Source organism: Boleophthalmus pectinirostris, unplaced genomic scaffold (assembly GCF_026225935.1).
Source record: "Boleophthalmus pectinirostris isolate CB_2022bp ecotype Guang Dong unplaced genomic scaffold, ASM2622593v1 HiC_scaffold_7, whole genome shotgun sequence".
In the NCBI taxonomy this organism is placed as follows: Eukaryota; Metazoa; Chordata; class Actinopteri; order Gobiiformes; family Gobiidae; genus Boleophthalmus; species Boleophthalmus pectinirostris.
Genome location: NW_026571473.1, coordinates 2,602,909 through 2,617,202, shown reverse-complemented (window position 1 = coordinate 2,617,202; position 14,294 = coordinate 2,602,909). Strand labels below are relative to the sequence as shown.

At 37.0% G+C, this 14,294-nt stretch overlaps 1 protein-coding gene and 1 long non-coding RNA gene across 3 annotated transcripts; one reads left to right on the top strand and one right to left on the bottom strand.

Moving 5' to 3' along the window:
• Positions 1 to 1,846: 1,846 nt before the first annotated feature.
• LOC129412003 (uncharacterized) lies at positions 1,847 to 2,872 on the top strand. The gene is made up of 3 exons (XR_008633526.1): positions 1,847 to 1,862; positions 2,226 to 2,345; positions 2,812 to 2,872. It is a non-coding gene; the product is annotated as an uncharacterized LOC129412003 (long non-coding RNA).
• A 5,458-nt stretch (positions 2,873 to 8,330) lies between these two features.
• LOC110162849 (uncharacterized) lies at positions 8,331 to 13,475 on the bottom strand. 2 transcript variants are annotated; one of them, XR_002318848.2, is made up of 2 exons: positions 13,325 to 13,475; positions 8,331 to 10,286 (listed from the first exon to the last, which is right to left on the bottom strand). XR_002318848.2 is itself a non-coding variant. In XM_055164460.1 (2 exons), exons 1-2 carry the CDS (start codon positions 13,368 to 13,370, stop codon positions 9,613 to 9,615), a joined length of 741 nt encoding a protein of 246 aa, XP_055020435.1. In that variant the 5' UTR covers positions 13,371 to 13,475; the 3' UTR covers positions 8,331 to 9,612. The 2 variants fall into 2 exon arrangements, 1 of the variants encoding a protein (XP_055020435.1); XM_055164460.1 differs by having other exon boundaries at positions 8,331 to 10,307.
• Between the last annotated feature and the right edge of the window lie 819 nt (positions 13,476 to 14,294).

Here is a 14,294-nt window from a genome sequence, read left to right as displayed (position 1 = left end):
AACTTACAAATGATTAAATAGAAAATATAACACACTCAAGGATCTTTTAAATACTTATTTTTTTTATAAAAATCAAGAGGAGTTAGTAAAGTACATATAAAGCAGTTACAGTGTCAGTGTTGGAACAGATTTATGTGGTGCAGTGTTTATGGATCAGGCTGATCAGAGAATTGAACAAAGGCAACATCAAACAAGCAGATGCAGTGACAACATTGCTCTGGGAAATCTCCCTGCAATGTAAAGTCAGGCTTTCCACAGGGCTTAAAAAGTATTCAGTGATTATGCATGTGAATTTGGCATTACAGTAACTACTACCTTCTCCTCATTCTTTGGTGGCTTTCACAAGATGAAAGCTTAAATATTTTTTTTCTTTTTCCACATCTGTTAATTGCATGAATTGTGACATTCAAAAGGCATTAAAAATCTTTACATTTGTTTTGTTGAAATCTGCATAAACCCTGAAAGTAAACAATGCAATGATGTTCTGCAAAGCTGTTGCTGGGAGGTGCAAGGAGAGAAGAAAAGCACAATACTATATTAAAACATATTTAGGTAAAGTATAAATTAAATAGATATATATATATATATATATATATATATATATATATATATATATATATAAAGCTCTTCACTGGTTTGTGGGTGGCTCTTAATAGAGCCGTTGTAGTCCTGACAAGGACTTTTACTCAGTGGGCTGTCACAGTACTGCTCCCTCTGCTGTGAAGTACGCTCTGAAAGTATCCCCCACACATACACTGCTCCTGTGAGGCATTGTCTGCAGCAACCTGACACAGCGGCTGCAAAGGATCCTCTCCAGGAGCTAGGGGCATCAAATCAGAATTTCATCAAATACATACTGGAAATGTGGAAATGTAATTTCATTAGAGGTCTACTGGAGGGTGATTGAAGCATAGCATAACTTTAACCATCTCCTAGCAGCCATTTTAAAAATCATAATTTGTGTACTTATGTCTGTCATTGTTGGTAGTTTCAGGTGAATAGTGTGGTTTACAACAGGCATTTGGATCAAGATAAATGTTGAATCAGTGCTTTCCAGCTCATGTGAAACAGCTTCTGCTCACTGTTCCCTACTAACAGATTAAATATTTCAATAAACTTTTAATATGAGGCTACAGTTATGTATAAAAAATATTAATACTTAATCAGAACATTTAGGTTTATATATATATATATATATATATATATATAAATGAGCATCTAACTGTTAGGAATTACTGGTTGGACCCAAATGTGCAGAAAAAAAGGGATTTATTAACAAAATAGCCTTGGAAGGGGGATGGGTTCCAGGGGAGGCAGGACGGGTCCAGGTTGGCTACAAATGTGAGGGATGTGGTGAAGGAGGCTGACCAGAGGCTTGCGGAACAGGTGTCAACGGGATGAGGCTGGCTCCAAATGGGAAAAACACTGGAATGACAGAACAATCTGGCAGTGGGGAGCAGGTCAGCGGGTCTTTTATTGCAGGAGATGATTACTTGATGAGGACCAGGAGTGGAGCTCAGCAGGTGTGTATTTGGGGACCCGCCCAGGAAATGCCAAATAAGGAGAGGAGAGAAGGGAAGAGGGAGCAGGGAAAGGTGGGGTAGGAGGAGCAGGAAGAAACCCTCACTCTAATATTCTTTTAATTAGACGGAAATCATTATTTTTGATTCATTTGAGTGTTCAGGTTTACAGTGTATTAAAATCTTTCTATCTTCATGGAGACCAAACCAGACTGAACAACAAGTCAAGTATTTTTGAGCTGTAAAACCATCTGTAATTTAATAAATGTAAGGTAGAAGGGTTTAATTTCATACTGTGGAACATTCCAAGCAGAGCAATGACATCTCCATAGAAACAAACAGGTGACAGACTCCTAACCAAAAAGTTACATAGTGCACCTTTAAAATAAATGGATAAAGGAAAATACTAGATCTCTGTGAGTGCTTTTATTTTTATGATGTCAGTTACAAACTTCCTCAAAACAGAAGGACACAACTCAGTCTAATAGATTCTATTAAAAAAGTCCAACCTTTACTAAACCTGGAAAGTCCTGTTGAAATTGGAACAGCATCTATTTTTAGACATGAATATGAACAAAAGAATAAATCAAGACTACAATTATAGATCATTATCTGGGGAAATGCCAAATGTTAATTCCTTTATTGTCAAGGGTGTTGTTTGTCCTAAAATAAGGGTGGAGTGATTCAATATAAGTGCTTCCTCAGAGACAATCCAAAATATCCTCAACTTCAGAGCCTGAACTGCCAACAATCAACCCAAAATGGACAGCAAGATTATCTGTTTGATGCTTCTGCTGGGACTGTATGGAGGAACAGCTGTACAAGGTAAAAACTAAACAAACAAACAAAAAAGTCTATTTTTATTAGATCTAGATTTAGACAAACTTTATTGATCCACAAGGGAAGTTACTTATCCTAAACCTTTCAAAGTTTGTAAAGAATTATATTTCAAATCCTGGAGCAGATTCAGTTGGAGTCAAAAGTGGAACACAATGTAGAAATTGGGATTAAAAAAATAACATTACAATGTATGAAACATCAAGTTACATGTGAGTGATATCAGAGCCCAGTATAATTATATTTACAATTGAATAATTATTGTTGTTATTATTATTATTATTATTATTATTATTATAGTTAGCAGTTAGTAGTAGTAGTGGTAGTAGTTTATTTAATAGGTGATTATTGTAAATATTTAGCACAATTGATGAAGAATGTTCTTTCATAAATATTAATAAAATATATATATTTTTTTGTGTGTAGCTGATTACCTTTTCTTTCTTAAATGTAGCTGGTAATTGTACCATGACTACCACTGCTCCAACTACAACCTCACCTGTCCCTACTACTACCTGAACTACAACTACCTGAAACTACTACAACTACACCTGAAACTACTACAACTACACCTGAAAACTACTACAACTACACCTGAAACTACTACAACTACACCTGTCCCTACTACAACTACACCTGAAACTACTACAACTACACCTGTACTACTACAACTACACCTGAACTACTACTACAACTACACCTGAAACTACTACAACTACACCTGAAACTACTACAACTACACCTGAAACTACTACAACTACACCTGTCCCTACTACAACTACACCTGTCCCTACTACAACTACACCTGAAACTACTACAACTACACCTGAAACTACTACAACTACACCTGAAACTACTACAACTACACCTGTCCCTACTACAACTACACCTGAAACTACTACAACTACACCTGAAACTACTACAACTACACCTGAAACTACTACTACACCTGTACTAACTACACCTGTCCCTACTACAACTACACCTGAAACTACTACAACTACACCTGAAACTACTACAACTACACCTGAAACTACTACAACTACACCTGAAACTACTACAACTACACCTGAAACTACTACAACTACACCTGAAACTACTACAACTACACCTGAAACTACTACAACTACACCTGTCCCTACTACAACTACACCTGTCCCTACTACAACTACACCTGAAACTACACAACAACAGCTCCACCATCAACCACACGTGAGTCCTTCACCCACACTACTGCTGTGCTTTTGACTTTGGGATAGCATTAATATATTATGCTTAGTTATTGACAAAAAATATTGCATTTTACTATCAAAACATACTTTAATATTTATTTTTTTTAATTTATCTGTCAGCTCTTTGCACTTATAGGTTTTTTTTAACCCTTAATTAAAATAAGCTGAAAATCTTTGTATTGACAATATAAATAGCTCTTCTCTCTTCTCTGTTCTTCAAAGTTGACATGAGTAAAACTAGATTTGGTAATCACAGAAACCAACCTGAAACCACCAGCCTCAACAGTCCAGTGTCCTCTGAGAAGCTGTGCTGTACTGGATACACCAAAAGCCTTTAAACCAAGTCCAGTTCCTTTTACAATTGTGACTGTGTCTCGTCCATTGTACTTGTCATGGTCTTCAGAATCTTTAATGAATGACCACACAAACATTTGATTTTGGTAGAATTTGCTTTTGCTACAGCACTGAAAAGGAAACATGCTCACTTATGTCAACAAAACCTAAAGACAACATTAGGTTGCCCTCTTGTGGCTGTACTAGCTGGTTACAGAGTTGTGACAAATTGAAACTGCACCAGTGGGTTTAAAATCCACAGTTTGATTCACACACATGTCTCTGTCTGTTGCAGCATGTAAACCGTTCACCAGCACTGAGCTGGCGGGGGAGGAACTTACAAGGCTCTTTAACTCACCTGTGTACAAAGCTGAGTGGATGGTGAGGCCCCTGGACGACCTGCCAGTCATCATAGGACCCATCTCCCACACTGGAGTCAGGTGAGCACCACCTGCAACTGGAAACACTGAACCACACACCACAGTGCATTTAAAATATATTGTACAGCTGTTCCACAGTATGGCATTAAATCATAATATATTCATAAAGAGCAGCTGGCGAAGTTACAGGCCAGATCTGTGGAGAGGGAATCCTCGCTTACATGAATGAATGTTTTGCTCTGTTAATAAAAATATCTTTAAAAATATATAAAATGGACATGTTTAATGCCATATTGTGGAACATTCTAGTGCCTCTTATCCATTTATTATTTTCTCTACTTGAGGTGTTTTTGTTGTCATTGCCACTGAATCATTATTTTCAGGATAAAGTGTTCACATTTGTTTTAGGGTGACGTTGTGTGACGGCTCACAGTGGCTCATTCACAAAGGGCCTGGTTATGGCAAAGACTCTGAAACAGTAGTGACCAGTGCCACACACATGTCTGACAGGTGGAAGGTAAGAGACACAGAACAATGAAAACACAGCCCATGTATCTCAGCAGTAACGCAGTAATAATGTCTGTATATTTTTCATTTCAGACATTATGCACCAAGGATTTCAAGGGAAAAAAGACAGTGTCTGAATTGATGAATGCAGCTGGAACCACATACAATTTACTGTTTAACTGCCATGTCGCATCCATAACAATCATGTTTCAATGATGTGACTCATGCTGTGTCCATTCTTTAACGCCCCCATACTACAATATTCTCTGATCTACTATATGTTATAATGTGGTTTCCTCATTAAAATACTTACAAATACAGACCTGGAGTTGTGTTTTGTTTCATTCACACATGTTTAACACACAAGCCCTGCATATTTAGTTCTTCTCTCGAAAAGAAAACACTCCTTGTGATGTCACGTGGTAATACACAAATTGCTTGACTGTATTTTTATACCTTCACTAGCTCCTCAAAAATATACTTGATATTTTTGAGGAGCTAGTGTTATAGCATGGCTTAAAGAGTCATTTTTTACATATTGTGGGACAGTTAAGACATATTTTTTAAAGATACAGTTTGTAATTGTCTGGGGGTGACATGTCACCTGCACGATTCTATGGAAACAGAAAGTTACACCCACACTTCAGAACATTCTTTATGGAGATAGAAGTGTTATATGTGTTATATATACATGATATATAGTGATATTAGTCAATAGAAGCAACAATTCTGTGGAAACAAGCAGGAAGAGTCCCTTCTCTAGGTCAAATAACAGTTCAGCATCTTCTCTTGTCACAAGTGGGACTGGTTTTAGGATTTTCCATAACCTCAACCCGTGACACTGTCAGAATAAATAAACAAATGTGAGATCATTTTTCCACAATCTCTTCAGAAGGTGGAGTCAGTATTGAACTGCAAAGACGTGAGTGTGTCAGCTGAAACTACTTTAACCAATAAGACTGATATTGTAAGTTTTTTGGATCCAATCCCTAACAAATAATGATATGGTTCAGTGTTTGTGTATTTCTATTTTGGACAAAGATTTAAATCTCAAACAGAGCTCTATAAGTCCATCTGAGTCTATATTTATATATTTATTTATTTATAATATAACATGAATGCAAACTATAGGCAGTGTCAAAGCAATGGCCAATATGGATCCTAAAAAAAAAATTGTCAGCACTTTGTTTGGTAACACTTCCTTTTTGGAGATATAATTGTTACAAAACATATGAATGTGTAAATTTAGATTTGTACACTTAAAATACATCTATATTTTTTACACTTACAGGTACAATTTACAAATTTTAGGTTCAAATCAGCCGTTGCACTTACAAATTGTCTCAAAACTTGTGAAAGTATAATTACCAGGTTTGTACTAAGTTGTACCTGTACGTGTCAATGAAATTTGTAAGTGTAAAAAAATGTATGTGTATATAAATCAACATTTACACATTCAAATGTTTTGGAACAAATTGTACCTTCATACCTTTTATCTATCTATTAAAAACTCATAAAAGTATGTCAAAATAGGTGTATTCTTTGGTATCCTGTGATTGAAAAGGGTGGAGAAAGATTATGAACGTGTTATGGCCTAAGGAACAGAGTATATGACTTCCAGACAGAAGCAGTGTTTCCTCATACCTCAGATTTGTCATTACTGCCTGCGGCTCAAAAAACCCCCAAACACCTTAATTTAGATTTTTGTGAAGGAAGAAAGGCCGGGGTTTTACTTTTCAATTTAGATTACTTACACACACTGTACAAATACAATGCAATAAAATGCAGCTCAGCGCTTTACCAGAAGTGCACTGAAGGAAGTACTGCGTGTACTTTTAACAGTAATCTTATGTAACAGTTTAGCACAATAACAAAAATGACACATGCTTTAGTTAAGAACTGACAATGGCGCTCACATGGAACACTTGGATTATTTATATAAATGTTGGGCTTATAATAAAGTTGAAGGTACATTATGTAACTATTTTGGTGTAGAGTCCTTTGTTTTTCCACCGAGAACAAACCAGACCAAGTTGCAGGTCACATCTATGGAGAGGCGACTCCGCCAGAGTCAGAATGTTTGTTTTTCTAGGTATTTTTGAGCCATAAAACCATCTGTAACTGAATAAATGTAGAGCTGTGTAATGTCATACTGTGGAACATTTCAGGCAGAGCAATGACATTTCCATAGAAACAAGCAGGTGAGGGACACTCATATAAACAAGAGTAAAAAACCATATAGAGGCTTTGCACCGTCACGTATCCCCCATGGCAAAGGTACCTACGCCGCCATGACACCGGGCACACACTGTCATTGACTTCAGCAGCATTGAAGAAACATGGGCAGGTTTTGTTGTGTATTTGGTTGTTCTAGACGCTCTGAAAAGGGATAAAACGATTAATCTCTTCACTGTTCCTCTGGAAATGACTCATCAGGATCAAACAAGGGAATTATTGAAAAAAGACGCGGATTATGGCTAGAGAACATAAACCAAGAAGAGATTTCCTATGGTACCATCAAGACACACTCACATCACTTTCATCAAGGTATTTGCTATTTAAATTGTTTCATAGTTTATTTAATGAGAGAAGCACATTTATTGAACTAAAATTTCATTAATTTATCCAGGAAAACCCGCACTAGTTTACGATTCAACGAACCCACACTGGGCTCCTATGATGGCGCACGAGTCGAAGAGTCTGTGAGCCGAACCTCGAAAGAATCGGCCATGAAAAGATCCTCACGAACATTTAGAAAGATCCACTCGCAAAAAGTGATTAATTCTAGACGACATAGTTGTGGATAAGCAAGACAGTAAAGAAAACATGGTGCTACGACGAGTGACATGTTTATATGTGCGCTGGAAGATCCAGTTTCTACTGCCACTCACACTGCAAATGTTTTCTTTTTACATTTTAGTTCAGTAAATGTGCTTCTCTTCATTAAATAAACTATGAAACAATTTAAATAGCAAATACCTTGATGAAAGTGACGTGAGTGTGTCTTGATGGTACCATAGGAAATCTCTTCACCGTTTATGTTCTCTAGCCACAATTCTCGTCTTTTTAAAAAATTTTTTATAATTCCCTTGTTTGAGCTCTTGATGAGTCATTTCCAGAGGAACAGTGAAGAAACTAATCATTTTATCCTTTTCAGAGCATCTAGAACAACCAAATACACAACAAAACCTGCCCATGTTTCTCAAATGCTGCTGAAGTCAATGACATAGTGTTGCCCGGTGTCATGGCGGCGTAGGTACCGTTGCCATGGGGGATACGTGACCGTGCAAAGCCTCTATTAGCTGCAGTTAGTCCGTGTGTTGCCATAGTGACCACGGTTTAGCGCTCTAATCTAATCTATTTGTTTATTTTTTACATTTGAGTGTGACTATAGTGAAAAGTAATAATATGAATGTTAATGTCAATTCTAAACCAAAACACACATCATAGCCTGTCAAACTGTTACGTAAGAATCCCGATGGAGGAAACAAGTAAGAAAAGAAAGCCGTTTTTCATCCCTTGTTATTAATTTATTAAAAGTTAACATGTAATTATAATGTGATGACTACAAAACAATTCATAAATCTGCACCCAAAAATGTGAACAAATCAACATCTTTAATGGAAACATTGACTCTTGAAGACATACTGAGAAATTTCTGAAGAGGCCCAAGTGGAAACTTTGGGCATTCTACGTACAAACATGTGAAATTGAAACTCATCAGTGACTACATTTGGAATATGTCAAAGGCTTTAGTTGGAGTTGGAGAATATTAGCCAAAACTATATGTGCGGTCAAAGAGTTGAGGAAATAAAATTGAAACTATACAAGGATGCTTGGATTGGTAAAATGTAAAAACAAAACAAAAAAACCCAGAAAAAACTGTACCATGTTCAGCTGCTCAGCTTACATATCTGTGTCTTTAATACTGGATATATTGAAATTTAATATTGATATTCACAAATGTTTTATTATTTCTCAATAGGAATGTAACAATAACCAAAATATCGTGATATCATATCGTGAAAGTTCTCACAGTAATATCGTGGACCATCAAAATATATTCGAATTACAAGTGTCTTTGCTTAAATTAAGAGTTAATGATGCAGCAACTGCTAAAAAAAAAAAAAATACAGAGAACTACATAGACCATGATCCTTTGCTTCAGTTCAGTGCAGACTACAAGAAGAAATAACAGTTCTAACACTTTTAAGTCTTAGTTCTTTGGGTTAAGTCTTATCAAGGCATTTTAAGAGGAAAAAGTAGCATATTCACAATTTTGTTATCTCCACAAAGTATCGCAATAAATATCGTATTGTGAGATGTATATCGTGAATTGTCGCACCGAGAGATTTGGATATTGTTACATCCCTACTCGTGAGCCTCCCTGCCATATCATGAACTTCCCCATGATATCGCAATAAATATCGTACTTGGATATCATTACACTCCTATTTCTCAATTCCGTTTTTTCTAGGACTAGATTTGATTTGAAATTTGAGCCGTTAAAAGGTTTCCGGTGTTCACCAGTGTCTCAACTAGAAGTGGTTTTGTCTCCCCTTCTGCTCCCAGTGAATGAAAACTCATACCAGACAATTCTAGAACAATAATCAGACTAAATTTTGTCTTCCGATCTTAAAAAAGACATATTTAAGCAGTGTGGATTCCTTGGTTTCTTCCCCCCAACATGTCGCTGGCTCATGATTTGTAATGATTTGTTAAAACATTTAAAAATTATTTAAAAGTCTTGGAAAGAAAATCATAAGAAGAAACATTTTCTAGTGCTGGAGGAGAAAAAAACAATTAAAAAGCAAAGTGAAGAAGGAAACAGCAGGAGTAAGCAAGGATAGCGTCCGTACTCTTCAGAAGCAGGAGGTAGTTACTTGAAGTACTTGCGACAGCTTTATTTGTAGTAGTAGTTGTAGTAGTTGTAGTCGGAGGCTGTGTGGTTGTTGTTATGGGAGCACCAATAATAGTAGTTGTGGTACTTGTAGTTTGAGGGGGTGTAGTTGAAGTGGTCGGAGCACTGGTGGTAGTACTTGCAGTTGTTGTAGTACTTGTGGCAGCTGTAGTTGTTGAGGATGATCTCTCTGTAGTTGGTGTGGTTATAGTAACGGGAACACCGGTTGTAGTACTTGTAGTCGTTGTAGTACTTGTGGCAGCTGTAGTTGTTGGGGATTGTACAGTTGTAGTTGGAGGCTGTGTGGTTGTATTTTCGGGAGCACCAGTTGTAGTACTTGTAGTCGTTGTAGTACTTGTGGCAGCTGTAGTTGTTGGGGATTGTACAGTTGTAGTTGGAGGCAGTGTGGTTGTAGTTTCGGGAGCACCAGTTGTAGTACTTGTAGTCGTTGTAGTACTTGTGGCAGCTGTAGTTGTTGGGGATTGTACAGTTGTAGTTGGAGGCAGTGTGGTTGTAGTTATGGGAGCACCAGTTTTAGCCCCGGTTGTAGGTGTTGCAGCAGCTGTGGTGTTAGTCACTGTAGGAAGTGGAGTTGGCACTGCAAAAAGAGGATCAGACCAATTTGAAACACGTAACTCCATGGATCAACTCTAATTTACTCGTAATCTTTAATGTAGTCCTCATCGTGTTATCTATTTATAATTCCCTTCACATATTTCACTGTCAAAGGGTTTGTAGTAGAATTCTTTCATTAACTATTTATGTAAAGCAGTCGGTTACCACTTGTATATAGGTGAGTTTCATTGTTGACAAAAGCGCGCGTTGCATGCTGGGAATTATTTTGGTCGGCGGCAATAAACACTAATTCAACATGACGGACGGAGCGAGAAAGCACGTAAAGGGTATTGATCCCGGTTATTTATCCACTCTAACGGCAGAGGACCCAAGACCATTTGACCAGAAATTGGTCATAAGCATCGACGGACGACAAATCACCCTTTTTAACCCCTACAAAGCCTGGACCAAACCAAATTTCTGGTCGGAATCGCCAGCTACCTGGACAAATATTCACTTTGGTGATATCCACAATGACTTGGTGGAAACTCCTGGGCCATTCACAGCAGAAAAGATGAAAACCTCCAAGAGTCTCGATGTGTTGTTGAACTTGTTGGAGTCCATAGTTTGCTAGGATTTTCTACGTTTGCTCTGTGAATGTTTGAAAGACGTTTATTTCACCGTTAGTGGTTCTTTTCACTCGGAATATGAAAAAGACATTTTTCTTCTTCCGTGCTTCTATTTGTGCATCCGATAATGCAGCAGGAATTTACCATTACCGGGGATAAATATGCGAGGTTTAAGCACTGTGTTTAACCACTATCGTTTCTTGCCTCCGACCAAAATATTTCCCAACATGCAACGCGGGCTTTTAATAACAATGACGTCAGCTGAAACTCGCCTATATCACAGACTATTACATTTTTGGAGTCTGTTTCAATTCAGTTACATTTCAAATAAATATTTTTTTTATATAGCTGAACAAAAATGAAACCACACATTGCAGAAAACTTGCTACAGTGGTTTGTGTTGTCCTCATAGACTGTAAATGGACATAGTTAACCTGCAAACTGCCGTGTTCCAAACAGGAAGTGAGCATGTGTGCGCTTCCTGCTCCATCCACACCAGCTCCAATTCACTTTGTATTGAGAAAATGTCGCCCTCTCTGTCAGGCTCCTCATTTTGGTCTTACAAAGTTTGTATTAACCCGTTCTGCATGATCCTGGTGTTTTTATTTCGCGATTTTGTCCTTAAATCATTTCCTATTCGTAATATGGACCCATAACTGCCAACCTCATGAGCTTCATTTGGCTGGAGCGCTGGACAATCCATGTATCATTCGTTTTTCAAAATAAAACCAAAAAATAAGAAAATGAAAAAAAAAAAACAAAACAAAACAAAAAAACAGATAACGATTTGTTTTTTCACTTTTCGATTTTGTGTTTAAATGAAAAATGGAAAAAAAAACCCAAAAACAAATAACGGCCGTTTCCCGTTTCGTAACTTTAACTACGATGCAAGAGTGGAGACTGACTGCTTTCAAAATGAACCTGTTATTTTTGTATTGCACTGCAAAAAACAAACTCTAGTCAAGTAAAGATGACTTGAATTAAGTAAGTTGTATCATGATTTGACTAAATTTCACTTGACAAGTAAAATTATCTGCTAATGTAATACATTTTTTGTACTTAAAATATGAAAATACATCTGGCTGCACTTAAAATAAGGAAAACAACAAATTTTTGCACTTAAAATAAGAAACAAAATCAAATGTTGCTTGAATTAAGAAAAACACAATTATTCCATTGGTAGAAAATTTTACTTGTCAATGTTGAATCTACTCCAATAAAGTCAAATGTTCTTAATTTAAATCTTTTTATTTGACCTAGATATTACTTTTTGCCATGTATGACTTATTCCACACTGCAAAAATTCTCTACAAATTCTAAGATGACTTAAATAAAGAAAGTTTCATCATGATTTCAGTAAATTTCACTTGACAAGTAAAATAATCTGCCAATGGAACAAGACTTTTTCTACTTAACATCTGAAAATACATCTTGCTACACTTAAGATATGAAAAAAAAAACAACAACAACAACAACAACTATTTGCACTTAAAAAAAGAAACTATATCTGTTGTTGCTTGAATTAAGAAAAACACACACTTGTTCCATTGGTAGATCAATTTACTTCAACTTGAATCTACTTAAATTAAGATTATTTGACTTTACTTAAGTCATTTTAACTTACCTACATATTATAATTTGCAGTGTATTGTGTTCACGTTATACATAAACATCCCCAGTTCCTCATTATAATTAGACATGTTAATAATTACATGTTTTATGGGGTTTACTGGAAGAGCTGCAGTGTCCATGCTACGAGCTTGACAAAATTATGGTAGAAAATTCACTAGAAAAAGAGTCTATGTCCAGTGAAAAGCTTTAGCATCATTAAAATTGATTGTATAAGTTAGAAAGCAGCGTTTGGGTCCATTCAGCGTTCACCTGTATTTAAATATTATATCGAGCAATTTTTTTCATCTCTGTTGTTGTTTCCTCATTAAAAACAGACCTGGAGTTGTGTTTTTTTTTTCATTCTCACATGTTTAACACACAAACCCTGCGCATTTAGGCTGAGCTCTTCTCTCACACTGAAAACATTTTACCTTGTGATGTCATGTGGTGATACATGAAGTGCTCCACTGTGTTTTTAAACTCTGTACACCTTCACTAGAATCATTTGGACAATTTCAGGCACTGGAATTGCCGATCTCGACTAAACTAAATGTAAAAGTAGCTGTTCACTTCCACTCCATGACATCATGAGGTGGAAGAGAGCCTTTTAAGCTTTGGAGATGTAGACAGACTAAAAATTAAAAGGTTACTCGGACATTTTGAATGAAACAAAACACAAATCCAGGTCTGTTTTTGATGAGGTAACAGCGTTCTACCACAGCTCAAAGCTCACAAGTGGCACTTTTGGCGTAATACACGACCTTTAACATTAAATCCACAAAAATGTACAAAATAATAATTAAAGCTGAATAGTGTTTACCTTGTGTCAGTGCCAAGAGAAATATCAAGCGAGTTGTTATTTCCATTGTGCTAAACGTGCGGTGGATTCTCAGTCCCTCTTCACCTGTTTCATGCAGATTGTAGTAAATGGACGGCAGAGTCAGGAGGATATAACCTGAAAAACCGGTCAGTGGTCCAATGTCAATGTTGCCAAAATATGTCCTGTCAAAAGCAGACACCCGGGTATTTATAATCACGCTTTATTGATATAAAAATTAATCAGTCGCCAGTAACCTCCAGTGTTCCTGATCCGGTCCAAGGTCCCCAGTGAATAATCAAGGTCATGCCATGTTTTATTTATGACAGATGCTATTTACACCCGGGTGTATTTAGAGTGGCACAGAGATGGGCACCCGGGTGTTCCTAGACAAAAATGCTATTTACACCCAGGGTATTTATTAACAATAAATAAATAAAATAAATCGCTGACAGTAATATTTGATGTTTTTTTTACTCAAAATTATGCAGAATCATCGATCAATCATTCACAGTCTGCACCTAATGGTTTAGTCCTGGTTAAATCTTGTTTTAGTCCTGTTTTAATCCTGGTTTAGACTTGGTTTTAGTCCTGATTTTAGTCCTGGTTTAAAACTGGTTTTAGTTCTGGTTTAGTTCTGATTTAGTCCTGGTTTAACTTCTGGTTTAGTCCTGGTCTTAGTTCTGGTTTTAGTTCTGGTCGATGCACTGTACAGGAGAACACGCGGTGTACGGGAGGAAATGTGGAGCACGGGAGCGGGAGGAGACGCATACGGTCTATGGATCCACGTAGCGTACGCTAGAAGTGGTAACGCCAAGGTAAGGGGCCTCTATTGGTTCACGGGGCCCTACTCAATATGCGTACTGTGCGTATTGGGTGAACCGGTACTGACACTATGTCATGCAGTGTGACAGCGTGGGGCCATGTGAAAAAATCCACAACTAGAAAAGCAGTCAGAGAGCGCAGACCTCCG